At 46.7% G+C, this 26,594-nt stretch overlaps 2 protein-coding genes across 5 annotated transcripts; one reads left to right on the top strand and one right to left on the bottom strand.

Moving 5' to 3' along the window:
- Positions 1 to 149: 149 nt before the first annotated feature.
- On the top strand, positions 150 to 14,248 carry LOC120820489 (phytanoyl-CoA hydroxylase-interacting protein-like). 3 transcript variants are annotated; one of them, XM_040178316.2, is made up of 5 exons: positions 150 to 1,057; positions 7,185 to 7,363; positions 8,324 to 8,498; positions 9,310 to 9,427; positions 11,712 to 14,248. In XM_040178316.2, exons 1-5 carry the CDS (start codon positions 952 to 954, stop codon positions 12,253 to 12,255), a joined length of 1,122 nt encoding a protein of 373 aa, XP_040034250.2. In that variant the 5' UTR covers positions 150 to 951; the 3' UTR covers positions 12,256 to 14,248. The 3 variants fall into 3 exon arrangements, with proteins under 3 accessions (XP_040034250.2, XP_077960881.1, XP_077960882.1); XM_078104755.1 differs by lacking the exon at positions 150 to 1,057 and adding an exon at positions 5,328 to 5,416; XM_078104756.1 differs by lacking the exon at positions 150 to 1,057 and adding an exon at positions 6,464 to 6,483.
- Positions 13,119 to 26,579, bottom strand: LOC120820488 (protein FAM13A). 2 transcript variants are annotated; one of them, XM_040178314.2, is made up of 21 exons: positions 26,270 to 26,579; positions 25,687 to 25,888; positions 25,318 to 25,527; positions 24,965 to 25,145; positions 23,695 to 23,872; positions 23,410 to 23,513; positions 20,617 to 20,811; positions 20,436 to 20,535; positions 20,133 to 20,212; positions 19,451 to 19,496; positions 18,897 to 18,968; positions 17,510 to 17,708; positions 16,558 to 16,807; positions 16,211 to 16,334; positions 15,712 to 15,793; positions 15,216 to 15,433; positions 15,042 to 15,125; positions 14,852 to 14,956; positions 14,524 to 14,726; positions 14,281 to 14,382; positions 13,119 to 13,870 (listed from the first exon to the last, which is right to left on the bottom strand). In XM_040178314.2, the coding sequence occupies exons 1-21, from the start codon at positions 26,297 to 26,299 to the stop codon at positions 13,744 to 13,746; spliced, it is 2,892 nt and encodes a 963-aa protein (XP_040034248.2). In that variant the 5' UTR covers positions 26,300 to 26,579; the 3' UTR covers positions 13,119 to 13,743. The 2 variants fall into 2 exon arrangements, with proteins under 2 accessions (XP_040034248.2, XP_040034249.2); XM_040178315.2 differs by having other exon boundaries at positions 24,965 to 25,039; positions 26,270 to 26,458.
- Positions 26,580 to 26,594: the final 15 nt, after the last annotated feature.

Below are 26,594 nucleotides of genomic sequence, written 5' to 3'. Positions count from 1 at the left end.
TGCCCGTGCACTTGACCTTTTTATCGCCTGGCCCCGCCGTCCTGCTCCTGGGAGCCGCTGATAAAGAGGGCGTCACTGGGGAGATAATTAAAAGCACAGACACACCCCGTGGCCGAGCATGATGTGTGGTTTTCACGCTGTGAAGTGACAGGCTTTTGCATTATATTATGTGTCATGATGCAGGGGGAGGGAGAGGAGGAGGAGGAGGAGGAGGGGGGGCTATGAGATGAAGAGGTAAAGCATTCATCGAGTCCCCTAGCTCATTATTGTCTGGACCATTTGCACCTGCGCTCCTGCCACAGAGGCCACCTCACCAAATAAGGGCACGTGAGCGACCACTGCAGCGATGACGTCGAGGGGGAATTAGAAAACGCACCGGAGAGCGCGCACGGTTGAGATGTGGACATAAAACCGGAGAGGGGGGACCGCGCGGGGGTCTAATCTGCTTACAGAAGAAGCCATTCAACTCGCGCAAAGTCGCTGCACTAATCCGCGGAAGCGTTCGCGTTCAGCTGTCCCGCGGCGGCGCGTCACGCGGGGCGCACACGCAAAACAATCGCGCGCGCGCGCACACTTGTGGCTCATACGCGGGGCGGACGAAATCAGATAAGCGCGCATATACGCGCGAACGTGTTCTCTGCAGAAGCTGCCACGCGTCACGTTGCAGGAGTGGAACCGGCGGTTTGTGCTGTCCGCGCCGGTGACGATCCGCTGACGCGCCACTAGCGGCACCTCCCCGGGAGAGTCGGGAGAGGAGGAGAGGAGAAGGGAGGAGAGGGGAGTAGCGCGCTTCTTGCTTTCTTTTTTTTCTCCCGCCTTGACACGCCGTGGATAGACGCCTCCCGCTGTGCAGGTCCCGTGGACGACATTTGACGGCAAAATTCCTCCCCCCACCCCGCCTTCCCTCCTTTTCCCCCCCGGTAGCATCACCCAGCAGGCTCTTCTGCAGAGATGGAGGTACCAGGCTTGGCGCACAACATCACCAGTCCGCTGAGTCCCTGCGAGGGGATGATCAAGGACCTGAGCTTGGACGCCTTACAGTTATGCGAGCGCGATGGTGAGGAGACGTTTGCCTGCTTTTCACTTGGGTGTTGGTGCACATTGTTCATGTCAGAGCATTGCAGACTGTCTGTTCTGTCTTTGGTTTTAGAGGCGTGCTGTACCCGGCTTGTGTGTAAGAAGCAGCCTGATGGATGGATGGATGGATGGTGGCCATGCGTGTGTAGAATAACTGAGTGTAACTGGGCAATATGGGTTTGTTCAATCAAACAAATAGTGCAAACTCAACACGGACAGGCGATGGTACAATGTTAAGTGATGTCTTTATTTCAGCTCCAAAGACATGGACAGACAGTCAGCCACCCCGCCTTAAACGCTGCTGGTCTTTATCACAGTTCCCAATTAAGTGTGTCTGCACACAGTGCATCGGATTCTCTACCGCTTGTCTTTAACACGGATTTTTTATCTTGTGTATTTATAAACCATCCTGAACTTGTATGAAAGTCACCGTTATTCGTTTGGATTTATAATTCGAGTCATCCAGCTGCATCCATGCTGGATTGTCTCATTGAATTCAAAAGTTTCCGGGATAAATAAGTAGTTGAGATCAATTGTATTTTGCATATGAGATGTGAGAGAATATTTCAACTATTTTTTTTAATAATGAGCAGTTTATACAGGAGCAGGTTGCGCCATGCTGTGAATTTAATGGTGGTGAGCAGAAAAGCAAGTCATCATCGGGAGAGAACGAGAGGCTCAAACATGGCTGCACCCACGTGCGTGCACGGCGGCACGTCCCTGCACACCCCTCAGTGCAATTACACACAACTGATTACACACCTGATGCCTGATTACAGACATCCCCTTTTAATTCAAATTGTAGATTAAGTCACATCCAGCAATACAATTAGCACCGTTTTCCAGCTGAACTGGGTTTAATTGTTTTGTTTTTTTCCAGCTAAATCCAATGGATTGGATCTGGATTTGGATTGGCCAGTTGGTGTGCACTGGTGTGGTCAATGGTGTTGCTTCATTGAGTCTCCTGAAGACTCCCCCACCATCTGAACACAGTGCAGTCATTGTACCACCATCCCTAGTTTCTCATGGGTCAGATCTGCTGCTCGCATACAAACCGGAGACGTGTTTATTTCCTCTTGGTGCTTCGTTGGCCTGATTCTAAAGCTGTAATTTTCATAATGCGACGTACCGGACGGGACGTCTTGAAAGAATGTCGTGGCAGCAGTTTTTCATGGTTTTAAAAGCACAACATCCCCTTTCCTATAAGTGGATTGTTGTGTAAATAGTATTCCTGTGTCCTTTAGACACCCACATGCTTCTGTCCTCATTATGCGGGACACATGATGATTGTTGTATAGTAGTTTCTAGAATGTGTAATGTTGTTTTCTGCTATGAATGCTTCGTGGTGTTATTTTGACGTAGCAGTTCCTCTCTTAAAATGACCTCCAGCTGTACGGTCGAGTTTCCACCTGCCACACCCCATGATGACTGCGTAGCAACTTTTAGCCTTCTTGGAATACGGTCTTATGAATGTTTTCCCCCAAGGCCGGCGTTCATTTCAGTTCTTCATATCTTTCTAAATTTATCTCCTATCTCCATTAATATTTAATTATCAGCACGAGAGGATTCTGCCTACATGCTGACTGAGCAAATGGAAATGCGTGCCGCTCCAGTGGGCCGGCTGCCTGTAGGACCGAGCCCTCTCTCTCTCTCACACACACTGAGGACCGTTTCATCCTTTCAATGGACAAAAGACGTGGTGGGATACAAGTTGTCTTTGTGTGTCAGAGGGGATGCCTCGGCCTTTAATGGCTCAGTGCAGCGATGGGCTGAGTGCGAGGTAGTGCATGTTTTACACCAGTCTCTTTTGCAGGGGGGTGATGGGGCGGAGGTCTGATGACACGCATCAAGTGCCTCCATGGCGTTGTAGTAAATCTGCCACCAACCTCCGCACGGTGGACTCCAGCGACCATTTTGATTTTATGTCCACAGTTGATGCGTACTTCAAAGTGTTGTGTACTTTGAAGTACGCACTGCTTGTCTTGCAGGGCCTTTGGGCATAAACTTGTCATGATGGATGGCTGCCATTCTCGTAACGTAAGCATCGTGTCTGCACGGCCAGAGGAAGGGAAACCACCCTCTCCTACGTGTACCTTAACCTGTGTCAAGTTGAGGAAAGCTCCCTTGGTGTTGAGCCCCCGTCAGTTACTCGTCAATGGCATTGTTTCCTCCAATGCGGTGCCAGAACACTTACTTTTTTATCTCCCCCTAGGAGACTTTTTATTATTAGGCAGTGGGAGACTTTTGTTACTGGCCACAGCAAAGTGGCTCTCTGGGAGACAATGTTGGTGCAGACTGAAATAATTCAACCAAACGTTGCGACGTGATGCAGCAGCAGGTTGGCCTTATGGCGTGCAGGATTATGGGAGTAAATTGGCCTTTTGGTTTGGCCAATGTTCAGTGTGAGCAGTTGTGTGCCATGACTGTGCTGGCAAGAGTTACAGGTACATATTATGCAGCCACTTATCGGCCTCTTAATTTATTCAGTTACTGACTCTGCTGTTAGAGAATGAATGCCGAGCAGTCAGGCCCTCAAAATCTGCTTCAAAGATTCATGCTAATTTTCCCTTTGTATTTTGTGCCTCACTTACTGATGTTATATAAGATGCCTCTGTGCAAGTTCTTTTTGAGCTTTTTACCGTATTTAAATTGCAAATGAGAAATTATGGCTTGGTAAAGGTCTACAAAAACCGGATCTGTCCTCCATGAAAGTCTTCTGTATTTAATTGATTTGTGAGATTGTGTTGTTGAAGTCCCTTTTACCAGGTTTCTTTGCTGCACGGGGGCTTGTTGATGTGTTAAAGGTGAACCACAGTAAGTGTACGTTTGCTGTTTACGCCGCGCCTCAGTCTAGTTTGTGCATTTTTTAGACCAACACGGCAACTTAAAAACTGAGGGCCTACTCCTTCAGCCAACAATTTTGGTTAAATTATTTGTCAACATTGACCTTTGACCAGAACTTTTGAAATTAAGGAGCGAGGCCCTTCGTGTTGGGAAGCATATCGTATCACGGTGGACACTTTCTGTCCCCAACCACCACTGAAGGACAGTATACCTACATTATGCAGGAGAATATCGAATCACTTTCCCCAGTTACGAGTAAGTAATTCACACTATCAAGCAAAGTGTGACTGGAACAAATCCAACCACAGAGCCATTAGTTGGGTTGCGTGTGCGCATGTTAACCAGATTTTTATCGACCCTTCTGCATCTTTGCTTTTGCGCACTGTGATATTTGACTGCAGGCAGAGGCCAATGCCCAATGAGACATCTGATAGGATTTAGCAGATTCAGGCTTTTTCCATCTTCTGGAACGGTACTCTTCCTGCTACGGGCCAGATTCTGCTCTGTCCTGCATGTTGGTTGGGTTGTGTACCTGATTCCTGTGTCATCTCCCACGCGTGTGCGCAGCACGTGAAGTAAGGAAGGTCTCTCATTTTGCGTGATGGTGATGACGCGACTCTCCGCCTCCTGCTCAGCCGGTAGCGTACAAGTGCAATGAATACAAAATGTATAGCAGCTACAGTGTAGGTGGCCGGAGCCCATGAACAGTACTAGCTCGTACATCTAAGTCAGGCTGAGGGTTTAGGCCTCCCGTGTGAGATTGGAAAGGGTTTGACTCTCTCTCACCGCCTGACCTTCATCCTGCCTGGTTTTCCCTCTTCCATCTTTCATCTGGTGTCCTCCAGAGGATTCAGAGTGCAGCTTAGTGCGGTGTGGGTGAGGGGGGGGGGGGTATATATACCTGCAGGAAAGGCTTTCCGGTACGCATTGTGTATATTCTGATTCACATTTGGAGCTGACAACTTTCATGTACTTCCATGGATGTTCGTGTTTAGCATGTTGGCTCTCTTGGTAGTAGTGGATGTGTTCTACTACTTGCCAGTGGAGAGTGGTGGACGCGGGTTTCTGTCCCTTCTCGTGAGCTTTTCCTTTGTTTCTTTCTGCTCCCAGCAAACACCCGAGCTTTCCTTGATCACATGATCACTCCTATCCCGACAGCGCGGCCTTGAAGAGTATCATGTGAGCAATACCGGACTGCATATTGCAAAGCTCCAGCGGGTCGGTGCAGTCTCCCCATTCGCAGGTTAATTAGGAGAGCATTAGAGAGAACAGGCGCTAAATCAGCAGCCACAACAGGCAGGCAGGCAGGGAAAAGGCCTGCATGGGGTCTGCTTTCAGTTTGTAAGGGAAACATCAGGGTTGTTGACATTACAAATGTTAAGGACGAGGAGGTTTCGATTCACAGCTGAGTGAGCAGGTTTTTCATCTTGTACGTTTGCTATGGATGAAGCAATAGGGAATATTGTGCTGATAAGGACTCAAATACCTGGATTAGGTATCGCTGACCTTTTGGGCTGATCTTTTTAATGTAATTCTGTTGGTATACATCATTTAAACGAATCTATGTATTCATTTGTTACATTTCGTTTAAAAAAAATTCAGAAAACAATGTTTATACCAAGCATTGTGGTTTTTTTTTTTTTTGTATGTATTAATTAAACTCTGGTATCGTATTAATATTCTTCATTAGCCAGGACTTGAAAAAGTTAAATTGGTACATCGTTTGTTTTTGTTCAGTGTTTATTCATTATTGTATACTGATAGTAAGACTTTGGGATAGCATGAGTGACATGTTTTATGATCTATATACAAAATTCTTGTGATTAATCAATAGGCACGAAATAGCTGTCAGATGTTATTATAATTATTTATTGTCCACATTGGAAATTTACTTGCATGGTAAAATACTCATATGTTTTAATTTTTAATTCTAATTTTTTTTAAGGGAAATTGCTAAATAAATTGCAATATTCCCTTTTCCTACATGCATCGGAGATCTACAGCAAACCTGGTTTGTTTGTTTGTCTTCCTCGCGGTGAGCCACAGAAAGTCCCCGGAGGGACGTCGCTGTCTGGTCCTCGCTGACTCGCTGCAGCTCAGCTGGAGCCCAACTTATCTGCTCAGTGGGGTTTAGGTATAACGAGATGGGCTTTACATGTGCACCAGCGGCGGGACGAGATGTTCTCACGAATCAAAGCAGAGTCATTTGGGAATATCCGCATCGGGTACGAGAGCCAAACGCGGCAGCGCGAGGCCCGAGGATGGACGTGCGCGCGTGTCTGTCCCGCGCTCCGCTGCCATTGTTCCCTCGACGCAAGAGTCCAGTCGCGTTGTGCATTACTCCCACATTCCCGTGTTCTACTCACACTGGCGGTTGTACCCCAGAGAACGCACAGAAAAGCCGTTGTCGCCGTGCCAAGCGTCGCCCCGCTGCTGGCACAACTACGAGTGGGCGTGGCCAAGTCTCAGTGCGCGTCCTCATTCTACAAAGCGCTCATTCAACGGGTTCAGTGGCCTCCGCGTGCACGTTGGCTTCCTGTTGTGTTACAAGCTCATAGGAATGTAAGATTTACCAACTTATTTAATTGGAAAATGACATCGCAATAGACTATGAGACAAAGATGAAGTGAGGATTTTAAATGGCTCGCTGCATGCTTGTGCATTGCCCACAGTGTGGTAGCTGAGTTTTTTTTTTAATATCGTAGTGCTGAATCTACATCTCTTCTTAGAGATTAGGGGATAGCGGACAGCATTTGAAATATTTAATGCCACGTATGTTCTGGAAAGCAGATGTGTGTGTGCTTTGTGTGGATGATGTAATTCCATGGCAGGCTGATGTGTTTCCATGGCAACATATATGGTCGAGTGTGTGTGTGTGTGTGTGTGTACGTACACGCTATACTACAGTTTGTGCTGTCTGTGAAATAATTACTGAGAAACTGCAGGTTATGGATTTAGATAAAGGGAAACCAAATATACTTCTGAAGGCTGTATGAAGCTGGGCCACGATACAAGATTACATTCATTATTATTCATCTGATTTAATGTGGCCGCCATTTACTATCGTTGAGATGTGTCTCACAACACTTGAGTCAAGATTCAAAACTAAAATTGAATCCATTTTAATATTTAGGTGAATATTTAGGACAATATGAACAATAGTTTTATTTCTCATATATATATATATATATATAATTATAGTTCCATTAGACATACAACAACATAGCTCATTGTTGTCTTTTCTTTCTTTTATTACTATACAGGTAGTATCTCTGAGATGGAGGAGCTCCCTGTTCCTCAGAACATCAAGATCAGCAACATCACCTGTGACTCCTTCAGGATCTGCTGGGACATGGAGCCGCGCGGCAAGGAGCGCATCACGCACTACTTCATTGACCTGAACAAGAAGGAGAACAAAAACTCCAACAAGTTCAAACACAAGGTACCGTTTAAAGTAGTGCACACATGAGAGATCAACAAGAGGCTTGTCGTCGTTGTTGTTGTTGTTGGCGGCGTTTCATAAGTACAGACGAAAAGTGTCAAGAATAAAATGTGTTGTGCTACCAAACGGCAGTATACACAAACTTAATAAACTGTAAAGCATTCTGGGCATGAATACCTATTTCTCTTCGCATATATACATATTTGTGTTAAAAACAATAGTGTGCACATATTTCTGTGTGTATAATATATATAATGTGTGCTCAATAATGCACTACGATCCAACTGTTTATAGGTTCATAGGTAATATACATCCATAAGAAATGCACGCTGACCTACAATCAGCGCTTATGTCATTTCTACTCCCTTCATGGCTACGACATCGTGTTGGTGATGGCGATGATCCGAGCATCTGGCGGCACGATGACGCTCGACCCGTTACACCTAAAACAATAGAACTCAGGCTGAAATATCCGTATTTTACCTCAAGATAAACTTTGTTGTGGTGCTTGAGGCAAAACGAATGCGATCACTGACACGACTCGAAGCAGTCTTTCAAATGGACAGTCAGGTGATCTGATTTATTGAACTAGGGTCCTCACTTTTCCCCCTGCAGTCATTCACTGGGTGTCGTGTTGCTGGGCGTTTCTCTTCTTCCCAGCCGAGTGACCTTATCGTACTATTTGGATTCCGGTGCGCAGCAACCAAAGTGTTGGCGGCTGAACAGATTGAGTCTGTTGCTAGGCAGAGGCTCCTGCTCCAATCAATGAGCTGCTGAGGCCCGCTGAGGCCGGGGAGGGGGGTTGAATGGTGCACGTACAGAAACTTAACGGGAAGCCACCGGACACTAGTGTAACGCGCGTCTTCATGTTTACATGTTTACATTACCAACGCCTCACTGGGGTATCTCTTCCTGACCGACGTCCTGTCCTCTTTCACCTCCCTCCCTCCCTCCCTCCAGGATGTTCCTACCAAGCTGGTAGCCAAGGCAGTGCCGCTGCCCATGACGGTCCGAGGTCACTGGTTCCTGAGCCCCCGCACAGAGTACACCGTGGCCGTCCAGACGGCGTCCAAACAGACGGACGGCGACTACGCCATCTCCCAGTGGAGCGAGATCATCGAGTTCTGCACTGCCGGTGAATAGAACGCAGCTTTCGGCACCATGGTGCATTCTGAGGACATTACTCCTTTTTTATTTGAGTCACGTTACTGGGGGTAATTAGGGTAGAGCACAATATGACGGATGCAGAGCTGCAGAAGGGGAGGGTGGGGTGGAATAAGGATTAAAGGAAGGAGGGGAGCTGTGCTGCGTATGTTCTGATGCAGAGGTCGCCAAGTTCAACGTCGCTGGCTAGTGGCTTAGAATGGGGGAGGGTGAGGAGCACCAGTAGAGATGGGAGGAAGGAGTACAATCAGGGAAAGTGTGTGTGTGTGTGTGTGTGTGTGAGATTAAGGTGCAGTAAAAGGGAGGGTGCATCATGATGCTGTTGGTCCTCTACATCTCAAGCAGGCTGGAGATGCTGCTGCCTCGTCCGTCTTGGTCTCTCAGTGCACACAGCGTTTATTCAGCGCCGTCTCACAGGCAGCAGCACCAGCCTTGACTTAAAAAAATAGGCTGTATGAATCAAATTTGCTTGACATTTATATTCTTCTTCGTAGTCTTTTCATTTTTGTTCGTGGTCCTTTAACTTTTGAATGAAAGATCTTCCCTGTTTGTTTGTCTGGTGGGTAAATCCACCCTGTGGTTGGTGGAAGCTAAATGGGAGGAAGGGCCGTCAGGGTCACTGCGCACACATGTACAGTTCATATTCCACGACTCGTAGTCCCTCCTCGTGATTAGAATCAGACGATTACATTTCTACTAATGACATTTGTACCCTGGTTTATGATCTTCCGGATGAAAGCAAAGTAATTTTCACTGCGTTGTGTGTTGTGTCTGTTTACCAGATTATTCCACAGTGCATCTAAACCAGCTGATGCAAAAGGCCGAGGTCATAGCGGGCCGGATGCTGCGCTTCTCCGTCTTCTACCGGAACCAGAATAAAGAGTACTTTGACCACGCCAGGTATGCATATGCGACAAGTACACTGTGATTTCTACAGTTTTTGTCAAGATATCAGTTTAGATGTGTGACTACATGGCTTTACTGATTTCCTCCGCTCCTTTTTGGAAACTCTGTGCTAACGCCCACTTCGACTGCTAAGAACCTCGGCGTCACACTCGACAACCAACTCTCCCTGACTCCCAACATCACTGCGACAACGCGATCCTGTAGATACACGCTCTACAACATCAGGAGAATACGTCCCCTTCTCACTCAGAAGGCAGCGCAGGTACTGATTCAGGCTCTTGTCATCTCCCGCCTGGACTACTGCAACTCCCTCCTGGCAGGTCTCCCTGCCACCGCCATTCGACCTCTGCAGCTCATTCAGAATGCAGCAGCTCGACTGGTCTTCAACCTTCCGAAATTCTCCCACACTACTCCACTCCTCCGCTCTCTTCACTGGCTACCGGTGGCCGCCCGCATCCAGTTCAAAACACTGGTGCTCACGTACCATGCTGTGAATGGATCGGGTCCAGCTTACATCCAGGACATGGTCAAACCCTACATCCCAACCCGCACTCTCCGCTCTGCATCTGCAAAACTACTCGTCCCTCCCTCACTGAGAGCAAAACACTCGACTAGGTCTCGACTCTTCGCTGTCCTTGCGCCGAAATGGTGGAACGCGCTCTCTGAAGACATCAGGACCGCAGAGAGCCTTCACATCTTCCGCCGCAAACTAAAGACACACCTCTTCAGACTCTACCTCGACTAAAGACTAACAAATTGCAGCACTTAAATTGTACTTGTGACGTCACTCATCTATAGCAAATTGTAAATTCGCTTATTTGAGGAAATTGCACTTTCTTGTTTCTTGTTCTCCTGAGTTTGTACCCTATGGTTGAATGCACTTATTGTACGTCGCTTTGGATAAAAGCGTCAGCTAAATGACATGTAATGTAATGTAATGTAATGTAAAAAAACATTTAAAAATTCTCATTCTGAATAGCTTTCTTGCACACACATTTCTAATTAAATTATATTCACCTTTTCATTTAAAAAAAAAAAAAGCAGTTATTTCAGACCAATAACTCTTGTCTTTTCCCCTCGTTGGCATCTGGTGACCTTACTCACGTTACAACTGGTGCTTTATGACATAAATGTGACCTTTTAGCCAAGGTTGTGCTGCATTCATTGTTAATATAGTGCTGTAAAGGAATTCTGTGACGGATAGATGCGACGCGGCTCCTGGGCCTCCGAGGACGTCGCAATAGTAAATAATTGATAGTGAGAAAGCTGCAGTACACCGCATCCATCCGCAGACTCTAAACAACATTTTCATATCCCACTGCAGCTTCTATAACAACATGATGACGATGTCATTTCGGGTTAATGTATTTTGGTTTTGAGCTACATACTTGTTGCCAAGTACAAAGCATCGACTAATTCCTTTGATCCAGTCGTGTAAGAGGAGCTACTAAAAAAACGACTTAATAAAATACGATGCTATTTTTATACTGTGACATTTTTGGGGATATTTCCTTGACATAAAATACGGTGACATTCTTTAAAAACGGCATACTGCATCACGGCATATTTTGCAACCTACTTGCTCCTGTAACAGCGAGGCCTTTTCTCTTGGCCTGACGAAGCACATTGTGTCTGTACCAAAGCCACAGCTTGTGAGCAATCCGGCTGGAGCTTTACAACATGACGTCATCTGGAAAGACTTCCTTCCTTTTGCCCAGTCGCATCTGTTGTACTTTAATTCCCGCGCTTCGGTTGAACTGCACCATCGCGTGGGGGAAAGCGGTACTGACGTTCAGTTGATGAGGCCTCGGACTAATTCCATCATGCTCACAACAAAGCATCGGTTGAGGGTATAATGACAACCTCTGGAGTGGTAGCAGTGTAATTACAGTTCATAATTGGAGCTTTGGAGCTCCAGATTGACTCAGCGATTCTGTGGCAGCTGCGTATTTCTTTTCCAGTCATCGCTTGCAATGTTGAATGTATGAATTGGTTTCCAGAAAATGTTTTCCTCTTTTTGAAAAGCAGGACTAAGTAAATGTAATCATAGTTCTAAAATAATATATTTTCCATTCAGTGCACTCTTGTTTATTGTCACAACCTACATTTCGAGGTCGTTTCTAATACACTAAATGATATCTTTAAAGAGGGGATGCCTCGGCCTTCTGGCATCTCAAAAATTGCTTTCATTGGCCAAGGGGTGGGGGGCGGAAACATCTTTTTGCTGATTGCGTGCTATACTTGTTCACTGCCAACTTCGTTACTCCCCAAACTCCAGGGAGGCGCAGGACAACCGGATGCTGCAGTCGGTGAAAGACAACAGCGGCAGCCACGGGTCGCCCATCAGTGGCAAGCTGGAGGGCCTTTTCTTCAGCTGCAACACCGAGTTCAACACAGGCAAGCCTCCGCAAGACTCCCCGTACGGCCGCCACCGCTTCGAGGTCAAGGCCGAGACGCTCTTCAACACCGACACCAACCTTTACTTCGGAGACTTCTACTGCATGTACACGGCCTACCACTTTGTCATTCTGGTCCTGGCGCCGAAAGGCTCCGCGGGAGACGACTTCTGTAAGCAGAGGCTGCCCGCGCTGGACATCGCCGACAACCGCTTCCTCACCTGCAAGCAGGGGGAGGCGGGCGACGGCGGCCTGGTGTTCCACCACGCCCAGGACGTCATCCTGGAGGTGATCTACACGGAGCCCGTGGACTTGGCGTCGGGCACGGTGGCCGAGATCAGCGGGCACCAGCTGATGAGCATGTCCACGGTGAACGCCAAGAAGGACCCCAGCTGCAAGACCTGCAACATCAGCGTGGGACGCTAAGGAAAGGTGCATTTTAGGACGAGGGGGGGGCGGGTGGAGTAGCATTGACCGACCTCTAAACACAGACACACACACACACAGTAAGTCCACATGTACTCATGAAGCAGACCGAAACATGCATGAAGCAGCAGATTTGAAAGGCTCCCAGATGTGTCCTCTGAAGAGACATCCATTCCCAAAGAAGAGAGGACACGCTCGGACACCTGCTGCTTCGTCTCCGCATCTAAAAAGGGTTCCCCTCAATGTAAAAGAAGAGAAAAGAAAAAAGAAATACCTAAAGATTTCCCACGTGAGGGACCACCAAGAACACAGACCCTTCCCCTCGGCACCGACTAAACCCTTTAACTTTATTAACAAACATGGGCTGCTTCTGTTCAATTTCCTGTTTCTCTTTAAACTCTTGTCCTATCTTTTATTAATGACCTTTGCTGTGTTATTATTGATATGCTGATGATTGAGTGTCTGCAGTTTCTTTGCAGACGAGCATTTAGTGGTTTCCGAGTTACTTTAGCTGTCGTTTCCGAAATGTTTTCAGAGCTTTTCTCCTCCTAGTGGACCGGTACTACAGTGTTCTAGAGCTGCAGCATCCTTGGTCATCTTTTGTTGTACCAAAGGTATTAAAAACCAGACACGACACCTCTGTAGAATCGTAACAGTACTAATGCAACAGCCTCTAAAAATGTGTATTCACTAAGTATTTGACCACGTGTGAACTAATTAACCTTTAAAAAAAAAAAAAAAAAGCATGATGCGGCAGCATGCGTGTGAAAGCTGTTTGTACCTCAACCACAGCAACCTTTTCTGTAATAGTCGTTATTTTATCGTAGTCTGTGGAAGGAAAGAAAGAAAGTAGAACCATAAACTGTTTAAATGTGAAAAAATATTTATTTTTATTGATACATTCATATATATATTATTTCTCTATATAGAAAACTATATAAACCAGAAGTGCACAATGTCATAAGCATTGTCAACAACTGCATTCGAGGGGGATTTAACTTCACACAGGCAAAATGGGGGGAGAAACGCCAATTTGAGGACATGTAGATGTTGCACCGGAATGGCAACATTTTAATTGATCAAATTCTTAATGCATATCACAGCACAATGTAGGACTACACAACTAACATGCACAAACACAACATGATTGTCTCATCGATTGCATTCAAGCTGACACCTATTTTTGCAAAGATAACAGTTTCCACATTAACTATGGACAGAGCTGTCCAAAAGAAAAGGCAAGTAACAAGAGTGCCATAACATGCGTATAGTAATTGTGAATTACTAATATGTAATTAACAAGCTCAGCATCCTTGACATATATAAGTGCTTCAGAAAATACACTGTCATAAATGACATGTATTTGGGACAAAAACTGCATTTCATTTACTTTCCATCAGCGTTATTCATGTAAAGTGCATAAACATCATGAGCATGGCACGAAACAACCAATCAAGTCCTGTTAAATAAATCCCACTGTGAGTTAACTCAACTAGTCTTGGTTGAGTCCTGTTGTTTACTGAGCAGGGCCTCGAGGAGCCGGCGCTTCGCTTTGAGGTTCTTATACTGGCAGTACTCCTCAGCCATCGGCCCGCGGTCCTCCTTCTGACAAGCCCTGTTAACCATGAATAGAGAAAAAAGAAAAAGATGCAAAGAGAAGGCAGAACTTCAGTAGTTAGAAAACAACCTGCGGCAGCTTCCGTTACCGGTTGATAGTCCCTATGTTGCCTTACTCCGATAGCTTTGAACAGTGTGTATTGTAATTAAAAACGTAATGTACCGTTTAGTTTGGGGGACTAACAAGTAGTACAGTTCAGAGCAAACGTCTTATCTCTTTCCTGAGCTCTCTGTGCTTTGTTCCCTGCGTTACGCCGTCGTACTCTCACGATGGAATTTCTTTTGAGGATGTTTTTTTTTTTTTCACAAGGCATTGTTGGAAACCAAATGTTCCAAGTTTATTTAAAGACTAAATAAAAAAAAATTCAAATGCCAAGTAGTTTGGATCTGCTGTGTGTGTGTCTTTACCTGCCGGTCTGCATGTAGAAGTGGTCCTCAAAGCGTCGGAGCGCCAGGCGAAGCCGCCGTTTCTCTGATCGTGCTGCCCTGAGGTGATCCAGCAATTCTGGTCTGTAAAAAAAAAAATCTAATAATTTAGCCACAGCTCTAACAACAAAAAGCTTAAAAAGAAATCTATCGGAAGGAAAAAAATAAAATAGTAAATCTCATCAGAGCTGATCATGCAACAACACCATCGCACACGCACAGTACCTGGAAGCTTCGTGTAGTGTTGCCATGGTGATAATCTGTGGCTGTAAATCCTTCACCTCCTCCAGTGGGGACACCAGAGGTGTTTCAGACATTTCTAGGGAAGGCAGGAGCAGCGACTCACACCTGGAAGACTTGGGTTGGAGTGGATGCAGCCTGGGGCTTTGCAGTTTAGGATGCTCTTCATCGGAGCCCTCCTCCTCCTCCTGTGTGACCCAAACACACACACAGGTTGGCAACGCTCGTCCGTCCTGTGCAGCTCTCCTATCTTGCCGCTGGAGAGCGACAGAGTGAGTTCGATCCACGGTTGGACGCACAGAGGTTTACTCACAATGGTCGTGATGACCGCCGTCGCATTAGAGGAGAGCAGCTGCTGCTTGACAAGACGGTACCGGTCGTAGAAAGGTTTCATCAGAGTCCGCTCCTGCCTGGTGCTCTGCAGACAGAAAACCACTCTGTTATTGATGGTAGTAAACGAACAAATCGAGATGCCAACTGTTTTCGGCTACGACTCGTCTTACCGGTTGTCCGTGCAGGTTCTCAAAGTAGAGCAGACATTTCTGCAGACTGGCCTTCTCCATTGTCAGCTGGAAATGGGACACCTCCTGCACACACAGGCACATGGATAATGTTTTAGTGCAACAAAATTCAGAGAAATGTATCTTACAATATTTGTGTGCGCGGTGAAAGTCAACCTGAACAGCGTCTGCAAGGCCCAGCTCTCGCCGTCTCTCCTGCAGCCGGTTGGTTATCATGTTGACGGTTTCCTCCACATCTGGCTTGCTGTTGTGGAGATGCTGCAGCTCACTCCCAGTAAGTGCTGCCTCTCTCTGGTCCGTGCTGGTACTGCATGTTTCAGGTGACGGGATAAAGTCTCCCTCCCGTCTCCCTTCCGATTGTCTCTGCTTCAACTCTGAAAAAGACATTTTGATGTCAATTTACCAAAAATGTATGAAACACTGTTACGAGAATTGAATGACGTACTATAAAATCACTGTCTTTGAGAGACATCGTCTCTATATCATCTATTAAAATACATTATGGCATACTATACAATTCATTCTTTTATAGAGCACAGACATTATACTACCATGACATCCATTCATCTATTAGCTGACTTTAGTACTTTCACTTGTTAATCAGTATTTTTTTCTTCCACCATTGAAGTGCGTTCATGGTTTTGAAAACTACCTTTGAGTTGCTTGCGACTCTTGACGAGCTCCTTCATCAGTCCAGCAACCTCTGGATGTGCCGTCTTGTCGTTATGTGCCGCCTTACAAAAAGCAACAAAGTCACATGAGCAAAAGACTCAAGTACCTTACTTACTCTGTCCCCTGCCCTGGGTGAAATCAGATTTTTACAGCTTTTTTTTCCTTTAGCAGCCATTAATCAGTTGAACCAGGATGCATGGTTTAAATAACTGTAATTCTTTTATGTACCAGAAGAGGGAGTAATTCACTCTAGTGTTCCTTGTGGACGCATCCACAGCTTCATTTTAGAACTTACTCTTTTCCACCCAGAGAGACACAAACCAAAACACACACACACCTACACAATAAAACAGGACAAGAGAACTCTGAGAGTTCGTTATTTATGGAAAAAACACAGAGCTTCGAACTCTGCAGCAATAACTTTCTACCCAATCGTCACAGGAGAATCCAGCCGGGCCAAGCATCCCTTCGTCCCTCACCTTGTAGTGCTTCTCCTGTTCAAAACGATCCTCAAAACGGCCAATCCGCTTCTTCACGGTGTAAATGTGTCTCTTGAGCACCAAGATGGACACGTCTGACTCTGTATGGTCACTGCTGCGAGCCCTGAACACAGGAACACAAACAGTTCCGTGACGCAAGGAGGGCTGCTAGCGTGCATTAAACTAACATGGCGGCCAGAAATCCTCCAGTTGTTTACAGCATTGGCACAGTTACAGTACGATCTTTTTCAAACCACTTCTAAGAGAGCCAAATAAGAAAGAATATCATTCAACCCCATCTGTGAGTCAACATCCCTGAGGAAAGTCGTTGAGAAAACAGTTCTTACATGCGTATGTGCTGTGAGCAGGGTGGAGAAGGGGCTGTGTCGGGGTCCAGGTTGTAGCGCAGGCTGTGAGAAAGGTTGGGGCAGCGAGGCGACGGAATGGGGCAGTCGCTCGTCGTAAAACAAGAAAGGAGTGGGCTGGTTTTAGGTCCCGGTGGGCTCGGCAGGGTGTCCTTTCCTGACATCCCTCCAGAAAGCATTGCAATGGACGGGGGAGAACTGGACTCCGATGACGGAGGGGATGCCATGTGTACTGTAACAGACAGAAGAGACACAATATCAACTGGAGTCCTGAATCCTTTTTACTACTTCTCATTTGAGTCAATCAGAGTTGTCACAGGGGAGGAAAGGGGGTATAGGATAGAGAAAGGAGGAGAAAGAAAAAAGGACTATTCAAACTAAAAAAAAAAAGAGAAACTACTTTCAACATTCAGCTGGAACAGAAACATGGAAAAACAAAAGTATAAAAGATACTTACACTATAATAAATATGAGATACTGCTGCATATATGTACAAATTCATCGTGTCATAGGTGGTTGTGCAGTCGTGCCACAGTGAGAGCATGGTACCTTACTCGCTTCATCAACAAAAGGACACACCCTGCTCTGATGAAGATGAATGATGAGCTTGCGGTCGAGACTTATTGGCCTGTATTTAACATCCGCCAATGGAATTTATCAGCCTGGAAGAAGCTCTGAATGAAAACCGAGGATGAAGTAGATTCTATAAATAAGGGCACCGATAGAGTGCGCAGTGCCGTTCTTGCGGGTTTGATTCCCGATGACACCTGCAAGCTGAAAATGACTGTACCATGACATGCTTTGGCCACATAATGTGTTTACATATTTTTATGACACAAGGAGATCAGTTTAATCAATAGGAAATGGGCTTTTACAAGCCACAATGGACATTTAACGAAGTTCAGTGATCAGGACTTTGTGGTCATCGTCTTACCAGACTGTGATGAGTCGGCCGGATCCTCAGCCGGTGACGACGGCGAGTGGAGAAGCAGCCTCCGGGTCAAATAAAGGTCCTGCCCCTCACTAAAAAGAGGCTCCTGCCGGGCAGGTTGGTTATCCCGAACCTGGGGGTCTACCGGTGAGGCCGGTGGTCCCAAGTCATTCTCCAGGGCTTGTAGCTTGAGGGAGGGGCTCTGGAAACAGAAGCAGAACATGGCTTCAAGGATGCCGGTGGGCAGCGACAGGAGAAGTCCGAAAGACGCCGCCGTTTGTCCGGTGGGATTCTTCACATGCCGCGCAGGTATCTCGAGAAGCCCTGTAAAACCATTCTTCTCTCGCCTATGAACATTTATACTGTGGCACAGAAGCGTGGTTGGACAGAGTGGCACGACGAGGTGAGATGAGTGGTTGCCTTTTCCTCCCGAGAAAGAAATGAGTCAGAACACAGTCAGTGTGGCTCTGTGAGCAGGCAGGTTTCCCGGGTGGCTGAAGTGCAACGCACAAACTTCTCGCAAAAGCAAAAATCCTTGATCATCCGAGGCTCACGGTCAGTGACAAAAGCGGATCTCCGTCGCATTCGGCACACGTGCCGTGGGGCACATTGTCAGGGAAACGGACCGTCCTCGGCTGTGGCTTCCCCAAAGAACGAGCCTTAAAATCTGAGCGGTGTTCCCGGCACTTATGCTGCTGAGCATCCTCCACATGGATTATTCAAAATGCACGGGAGAAGGAGGGAGCAGAGGGGAGGCGGCGGGAATACCGTTCATGTCGGTGCGTGTGGTGTGGGCGTGCGCGCAAGGGAGGAGAGAGGCACCCTGAATGACGAGGCGTTTCCATGGCAACGTTGTCAGACCGAGCTAAAGAGCCCAGTTGATGGAGCCGCAGGGAGTGCCGTTACCGGGTGCCTCCGCATCAGTGTGATGTTGGCTGTGGATGCGATAAGATTCTGATGAGAAATTCAGCCTGAAAAATATTCAGAGGGCTGAAACGTTGGAATTAGAGCAGCTCTCCTTTTTATTTTGTCCGTTTAGGTGCTGTGACATCATTCTCAGCAGCATCATCATCATCATCATCAGGGTTAACAGCAGCAGCAGCAGCAGCAGCAGCAGAGAGGGGCTCTGCTCCTCCTTTTCCTCCCTCCACCGCTGTTTCATTCATAAAAATAAAAAAATAAACCGCTTTGTGCGTCACGCGAAGGGGGTGGAAGGGAGGGAGGGAGGGGAAGAAGCGAGGCCGTTATGTCGGAGCAACACACCCACAGAGCAATACGCACGCATAAACACAACTCTGGAGGCATCAACTGTCCTGTTGCCATAGATACCCTCAACTTAAAGAATGTGTGCATTTGTGCATTGGAAAGACGGTGGGGAAGGAGAACTTACATCACGGCTGCCTCTGCATTCACCGCGTCGGTAGGAAGAACCCTTACACCCTCCTCCGTCTCCTCCTCTCCCCTGAGGAGACACACACGGCATACGATGAAGTCTCCCTCCTGAAGCCCACTTACTGACACACACCTGCGGGGCCCACGCGCTGAATCCCCCACGTACACGTTTACGATGACACATACCGACACATCCTTTTAGCAACTTTTTCAGCAGGTGGAAAGAGCTTCTCCAACGGTAACAGTCCAGTACAATAGATTTTTTAAATGGACTAATTTCGCTAGTAAATCATTGGCTTGAGTTGAATAGCAATTACATTTACTGTTATTATCACACAGCCGTGTGATGCCTCAAAACTAAAAAAGGGCACCCAGAGTGTATTGAATACATTCCAGTTATAATATGGGTTAATCCGGTAATAATGCGTCAATAAAAAACTAGCTACACAACAGTTTAACATCCGTCCTTTTCCACTACCTGTGCTGTAAATTTAACCAAGCATTCATATCAATTTGAGACTTAAACAGATTTACGTGGAGGGCTGTGATTACCTTCTTAGATACTGTGATTCGGGCTCCTGTGTTGCTGCACAGTGTGCTGAAAAACAAAAAACGGTCAACAACACGGGCAAATACAATAACATTTCTCTGAAATAAGAGCGGCGTTTCTCCCCGTGGTCAACAACCCATGTGACTTCAGTAAACATTGTGCTCCGTCCGTATCAATACTGCAGCAAATATGTTCGGAGACGGGACCCTGGCCCAGCCTCCGAGGCCCTACAGTCATAAAGGTCATGACTTATTCATGTTTGACACTAATGAGGTATAATTTAGAGGACCGGCCCTGTGGCTCCGGAGAGGCAGAACCAACAAAAACTCATCGTGGCGCCGCGCTCGTGCTTACTCATCCAGCTAGATGACGGGCTCCATGCGAGGCCCTGCGGCGAGTATATGTCAGCCGGACTGTAATCTTCCATCAAAAACACGACTGTGGGCAGAGCGGCGCTCCGTTAACCTACTTTTCATCTAACTGGGCTGCGAGATGAGCCGAACCGAAGATCAAGTTGATCACGATGCATTAAAAGTGCTCCAAAATGACTACATCGTTGTTTTTCTCTTTGACCGGAAAGTGTTTTTGAAAGATTTTTTTTGACATATTTTCATGAACAAGTGGTTGCCGTTATAAAACCATCACAAAGCCGAGACGGGAGGCAAACAGAAACGTTCCTCACACCTCTCCGCGTGCTGAGTCGGTGATTCATCCGCTTGCCGGCCGTCTGAAATTGTTGATTTGTGTCTGCTATCTGTGGAAGACTGAAGAACAATTTAGTTCTACTCATGCTGAGCTGAAAGATTTTCCTCTTCAAACATTGAAAGCATGATCGTGCTCCGCTTCATATCACTGCATGCTCCTCAGAATGTATTTTGCAGCATGTGCAGTGGCAGAAAGTGGCTGTATGGTTTTTCTTGTTTAATCAACAACATCTCTACCGCGCAAATTAAAATAAACAAAGAAGAGCAAATCAACGATGCACACCGTTGAGCAGTTGTCTTTAACGGGTGAAGACAGTGTCCTTCTGCCCTCGGATTCCACCTCCTCCTCCGTCTCCATTGATGCGGGGGTGAATGGTGACCTCCTGTTGATAAATAAACAGTCATTTAAATCTATCGAATTGTAAATTGGAGTCTTCTCATGTGATTCCAGCTGTAAACGTCACCTGATTTCAGCAAAAGGAGAGACAAGCGGAGGAGGCGAGTGTGTGTCCGGCCCCGGGTCGGTGTAGCGGGAGAGCACCTCCCCCCCTTCCGAACTGACACTTCTCTCCTTCGAGGCCTCCTGGTCTGGAGTCAGCTTCTGAATGTCAGCGCTGACGTCAGAGCTGGATTCACAACCCTGCGCCGGTGTGTCAGGACTGTGGAGGGACACGGGAAGGGAGAGAGTGAGATAGACAGAGGAGTGCACACATAGGAAAATGTGAAACCACACTCTAATGAGGCAGAGTGTAATATACACAGTATAGTAATGGCTAATGCTTTATAGATCAGATATAACCCTTTAATAACAAGAGGACATCACAGAACCTTTCATGTCCATGTCTGCTTCTACTGGTTTGTATACGTCATATATAATGTGGTGTATACTGTTCGTATGATAGTTCTGTTTGATGCAAAGTGTCTTTGACGACTATAAAAAGCACATTAAAGAAAGAATAAACATTCCAACCGAACCAGTAGAATATTGATCAAATATTTAAAAGATGGCAGGTGAATAAAACTAGACTAGAAGATAGATCCATGTCACGTTGGCACAAATACACTACGTGTCGAGTGCAACGACACATCTTTACTTGCACCGACCTAGTTAAGTCGGGAATGTCCGAGCATGAATCACAGGGAGAACTGGAGAGCCTCATCTCATGCGACACGTCGTCGCCAAGCTCTGCCGAGCTGCTCCCAGTAAAAACAGCCCGACCGATACGCCCCGAGGTGAACCAAAAGCAACCGCCACGTACTTGCTCAAAGCGGTGCATGACCCCAGCGCCGCAACCTGCAGCAGACGGGTCAGCGGGGTCAGCAGCCGGGACATAACATTGCAAAGCCTGCACCGCGCTTCCCTTCCCTCAGACATCCTGCAGCCCTGATCAGACGAGGTCAGAGTAAACCCACCGCTGACGTGTACAGCGAGTAAACATACACAAGGTAGACAACGGTTAGTGCAACGGGAAAACCAAGACCACCTTGCATTTTTCTCACTCACTTGAGGAAGAGAGTCGAGCCGGGGTTGTTGTCACTGATGCTGAAGCAGATGAGACAAGAGAACATGGTTTGCCAAAACGTATATGCTGAAAACAGCAGGACGCATCTACAGACAACGGAGAACAGCTTGTTGCTTAAGAGGGACGGCCATTAAGCACAGATGAGGAGGAGTGGACGGTCAGAAACACAAGTGACACCCGGAGGCGTAGAGCTCACCCATCCCCTTCAATTACCGGTACACACAAACACACACACACACACACACGCTCAGAGACCCCAATATAAACTCCCAGATCAACAATCCCAGTTCTAGCCCTATTAAATGGTTGAAGTAGGACAGAGAGGCTGAGACCAGACAGTTTTACCAGATTATTCCATTACACAACGTATACTTTCTGACCTACTTATTCAGACTTGACCCGAAAAAGTATCAATTTAGGAATAATTGCATTGCTCACATGTAGTAGACATGAGATATTAGTAGGTGAATATATCCTCGGCTCTTTTTCTTAGAATTTAACAGACACCTGCTTCGTAGGTATAATTAGAATAGAATCAATACGGACTGTGAAGGTGGTGGAGACATAACAAGGTGGAACAGTGTGTGCTTCGAATTTTTGGGGAAAGAGTCTTTCAGACGGATCTAGAAAGATGGACAGTTGACGATGCAGCTCATTAAACCTGCTAACACAGATGAGAGTGGGAAGCTGTTAGATGAAAAATGATTTCTATTTGTTTTTGTCCTGTGAGTGCTAAAAAAAACATGGTGAGACCACAAAAAAAACTGACACGGCACAGCTTCAACTCGTCTACTCTGCTCCGTTTCAGTTCTGCAAAGCAAAGACTTTAGGAGGGCCCCCAACCCTTTAAAGGACACAGACACACACACACACACACGTCGTGCCACCTGTCGAACCACTGCAGCTACATCTTCTCTTTCAACTGACACGTGTGAGTAGTTAAATTACAGTCTGGCATCTCCAGCCGTGCTCCTTGCTTTGAATATCTGTATGACCCCCATATCCAATTTTGCCAGTAGCTCACATGGATTTATTAGTGATGACTAAAGCTTATTTTGCAATAACATCAATAACAACAACAACTACACCCAAATTCTACCAAGGACAGATGTTTTTCATCATAAAGTGAACAGAAGAACTTCGCAGGTTTGCTTGAAATGACGAGAGGAAAAAGGCTTTACCTCCGTTAACTTCCTCCGAAGCACAACTCAACACACAAACACAAATTATGACGTCACATGGACGAAATGATTGAGCCAATGCACAGGAAGGCCGCGCTGCGTGTTGCCAGCCGGCGGAATAGAATAGACAATAAATAAATGTTGTTTGATAGCTGCAACCTCGTGGCAACTCAAATTCACAATTTAAAAATAGAAAAGCCCACAAGCAGCTGGTATGCAGATTCTGTCTGGGACACCAGTTCACCATTGTCCCTTTCACTGTTCTTTCAAGCAGCAAAACTTTGGTGTTATCTTTTTGTATTTGCAATTAGAAAACCTCTGAAAAAGCCTAAGATGTTGGCCTTATTTAACTGTGGGTGACATCGAAGCCTTGTTACCAATGACACACCCATCAACCTGACAGCTGAATACAGAGTGAAATGTCCAAATGTTCCCCCAGAACGGGATTAATAAGGGAGAGGCTTGTGAATATTCATACCACATGACCGCTCAGTGATGTCCGTCTGTTTGTAGTGCAGCTACAGGGTATAAGATGCTACGGTAATGACCGGACCTGTTGAGTGGACACTGCACCCCTTTGGTTGGGTTGAAAGAACTGCTCGCTGAGATGGAAGTGGTCTCTCCCTCCAAGTTCTCCACACGGCTGCTGGATCGGACCTACAGAGTATAACAAAGAGCACATTGTACATGCAAGTATAAAATAATTGGCATAAAATGATTCTGTTTGTTGGAAAAAACTGTTGATCAGAAAGATGTCGTCAAAAAAAAACACAGAACATGAAAATGAATTAATGATGTAACCACTTCTGTCAGAGGGAATAGAACAAACCAGGTTTACCTCAAAGTGTGAAAGAGCAGATAGAGTGGGAGGAGGTGAGGAGGAGGAGGAGGCGATGGAGGAGGCCACCGTGTCCTCGGCATGGACAGGAAAGAGATCATTCTGATGCTTCAGAAGATGCAGCAACAGGGCGTTACACAAATACTGCTCCTCTAGCATCCCGGGTCCCGAGGGAACACTGCACAAAGAGGAGAACACAACGTCACATGTACTAGATCTCCAAGATATTCCTGACATAATGTATCAACATAATGGAAAACAGTTCCATCTAGTGGAATGGTGCATATGCAAAAGTAAACTGAGATGAACCGGTCAGACTAAAAGCTCAGAAAGCTTCACTTTGACCACAGCAACTTCTAAACGGTAAAATTTGACCTGCTTCTGGTGAATTTGACATAACACTCACAATCCGGAAGTGAGCCCACGGGTTACCTTGAAACAGCTGTTTGTTTTCACGGACTACGATGTAAAGATGACAGGTAAAAGTTTGACATAGCAGACACCCAGAGACTAGGAAGTGAAGGAGGAGAGCATGTGTGTTTACATTGCGGACAGGTCAACTAGAGAGAGAGGACAGGAGAAGCCTGCCACATGGATCGCATAACAGCAACATGCTGAGAAGTCTTGGACGATAAATATCCATCAGTTATTGTGCGCGGGCCAAAGAAACTGTCACACATGCTGCACGGCAGGAGCATGTGCTACAGTGTCTGTCATACAAACCCATTTTCAGTTTACATTGATGGCAGTATTATGAAAAATTCAATCAAGCCTTACATTGCGCAAAAATATTATGGGGAAATTATTTTGCGCAATGTATTTTTCATTTGTCCTTTAACCGTCTTTATTCAAACCATGATAACCTCCCTCTATTCCCCTGCTACTGCTTGTTGATAGAATAGCGTACGTGCTTTCCTCTGTGGCAATAACTAAAGCAATGCGAGGCAAGTTATAGGTGTGACTGCGCAGAGATTTACAGCGATAGCAGCGTTCTTTAAACAGGAGGGAGAGAATCCCGATGATTATATCGGGCTGTCATCCTGTGTGTTATCAGCCAACTTCCTGGACAAATCTGACTCCACCCTAACTTAGTGGAGGAGCTGTGCAAAAAAGATGTAGCAGAAGAAAATGAATGAATGTGAGACGAGCCTGCGTGGAATCAAGCAATGGTCTTCCAAACTAATTTTGTTACGTCCACCCAGGCGGTTCAGATTTGACAGCAGGAATCTGGTATCCCAGTACGGGTCTGGAGAGGAAAACAACAACTTACTGGAATATACAAGGCCCAAAGATGGTTGCCAGACTTTTCAAGGGCATCTGATTCGACTGGCTGTGAGCGGCCACTCTGGACAGGAAGTGGATGAGGTAAGACAAAATAATGAGGTTGTCACCGGGGAGATGGCAAAGGTTTTCTCTCAGAGACTCGTTCAGCTCTGCCTCATCTGCATCTCCTAAAAACATTTAAATAAGGGATCTATGAATGCACAATATAACGTAATCATATTACACAAGTGTGTGTAGATGAACTCTTCCCTGAACAGCAGTGTTTCCACTACCATTATAACAGCCCCCCCATCCTTTTGCGAACCTAACCATGCCACGTCAGACGTGCTTTCCTAGTACCTGCGAGGCTCAGCAGCAGCCGTTTGCACTGGGGTTCAGGAACTATGGGGGTGGGCAATTCCCGAAGGAAGAGTTTGAGGAGCGAGGCCACGGTGGAGACATCTTCCTCGTGCTTCAAGTCCACCCGTTCTCCATGGTCCCATCTCTGCCTCAGCTTCCTGGTACGTACCACCGACCCACACAGGCGGAACAGACCTCTGTGGTGCATTCCTATCGAGATAAAAACAGAATCAGTCGGTGCACGTCATGTTTTGCATCGAGAGACCAAGATAAAAAAGATGGAGGGATGTAAAAAGGGGGAGGAAGGAAACAGAGACGTGACGGAAAAAAAGTCACAGAACTAGAGTAGTGAGGATGTGCTTTGATTACCGTCGGTATCCAGGAACTCCACCATGTCTCTTAGCACAAGGGGTATCCCACGAACCATCTGCCCTCGCTCTCGCAGTGTTTCGAAGGCAACACCAAACACACCCGTGGCAGAGAGTGCGGGCTCCGGGACCAGGGTGGGACCAACTGGCTCTGGACCGACCTTAGTGCTTGACCTCAGGATTCTCACCGAGGACGCGTCACTCTGCACGGAAACAAGGGAACGTTGCGACGTCAGACCCATGACGGCATCACGTCGTCTCCTTACTACATCTACGTGACTGGGTCCGTGTTGGGACAGGTAGTCGTTCGTTATTCAGCAATACAATGCGAACCAAGTTAGGGAACACCGCCATATTTCCCCGATGAAGCGCGCGCATGTAAACACACACACACACACACACACACACACACACACACACACACACATTCAGCTCGCTAGCAGTCAGGTTGAGAACTTGGTGGTTAACAACGCCACACACGCAACAGTGCTTAACAGTGAATTAGCTGCCCCACACGATATGATATCGGTTGGCTAAATTAACCCCGGTGGACGAGACAAACTGAAACGGTTAGCGGAACTTACACACAGCGACAACGAGGCGCCCGCGCCCATGTTTTTTCCCCTTTCAGCTCACGGGAGAACTCTCCGTTTTCGCCGACGTAGAAGTGTTTTTCCCTCCTCGACGAGTCGAAGCGCTCTCAGAAACTCGAATAATTGCCGCCATCGCCGCCACGTCCCCTTGCGTCGCCGCCGTGAGGCCTCGCGATGTGTGCAGAAAGCTGCCGGGATGGAGGAGCAGCGCTAGCTAGCGTAGCGGTTTGTGTTGCTCACGTGACGCGGGTGTAACCATGGTGACCCGTCTGCGCTCTCGTTGCCGGGAGAGGGGAAAGCGCCGTTAACCGTTAAC

The sequence above is a fragment of the Gasterosteus aculeatus genome, chromosome 6 (genome assembly GCF_964276395.1).
Source record: "Gasterosteus aculeatus chromosome 6, fGasAcu3.hap1.1, whole genome shotgun sequence".
Taxonomy (NCBI): domain Eukaryota; kingdom Metazoa; phylum Chordata; class Actinopteri; order Perciformes; family Gasterosteidae; genus Gasterosteus; species Gasterosteus aculeatus.
Note: the sequence above shows the minus strand (reverse complement) of the source record. Positions and strands in the feature narration are given on the sequence as shown.

Excerpts from the sequence above, each read along its gene's own strand:
- LOC120820489 (XM_040178316.2), top strand. The coding sequence starts at position 952 with ATGGAGGTACCAGGCTTGGCGCACAACATCACCAGTCCGCTGAGTCCC. Across the intron at positions 8,499-9,309 it reads CATCGAGTTCTGCACTGCCG|ATTATTCCACAGTGCATCTA; the intron begins GTGAATAGAACG and ends TCTGTTTACCAG. Across the intron at positions 9,428-11,711 it reads GAGTACTTTGACCACGCCAG|GGAGGCGCAGGACAACCGGA; the intron begins GTATGCATATGC and ends CCCAAACTCCAG.
- LOC120820488 (XM_040178314.2), bottom strand. The coding sequence starts at position 26,299 with ATGGGCGCGGGCGCCTCGTTGTCGCTGTGT. Across the intron at positions 20,812-23,409 it reads GTGCAGTGTCCACTCAACAG|TCCTGACACACCGGCGCAGG; the intron begins GTCCGGTCATTA and ends GTCCCTCCACAG. Across the intron at positions 15,126-15,215 it reads GCCTTGCAGACGCTGTTCAG|GAGGTGTCCCATTTCCAGCT; the intron begins GTTGACTTTCAC and ends CTGTGTGTGCAG.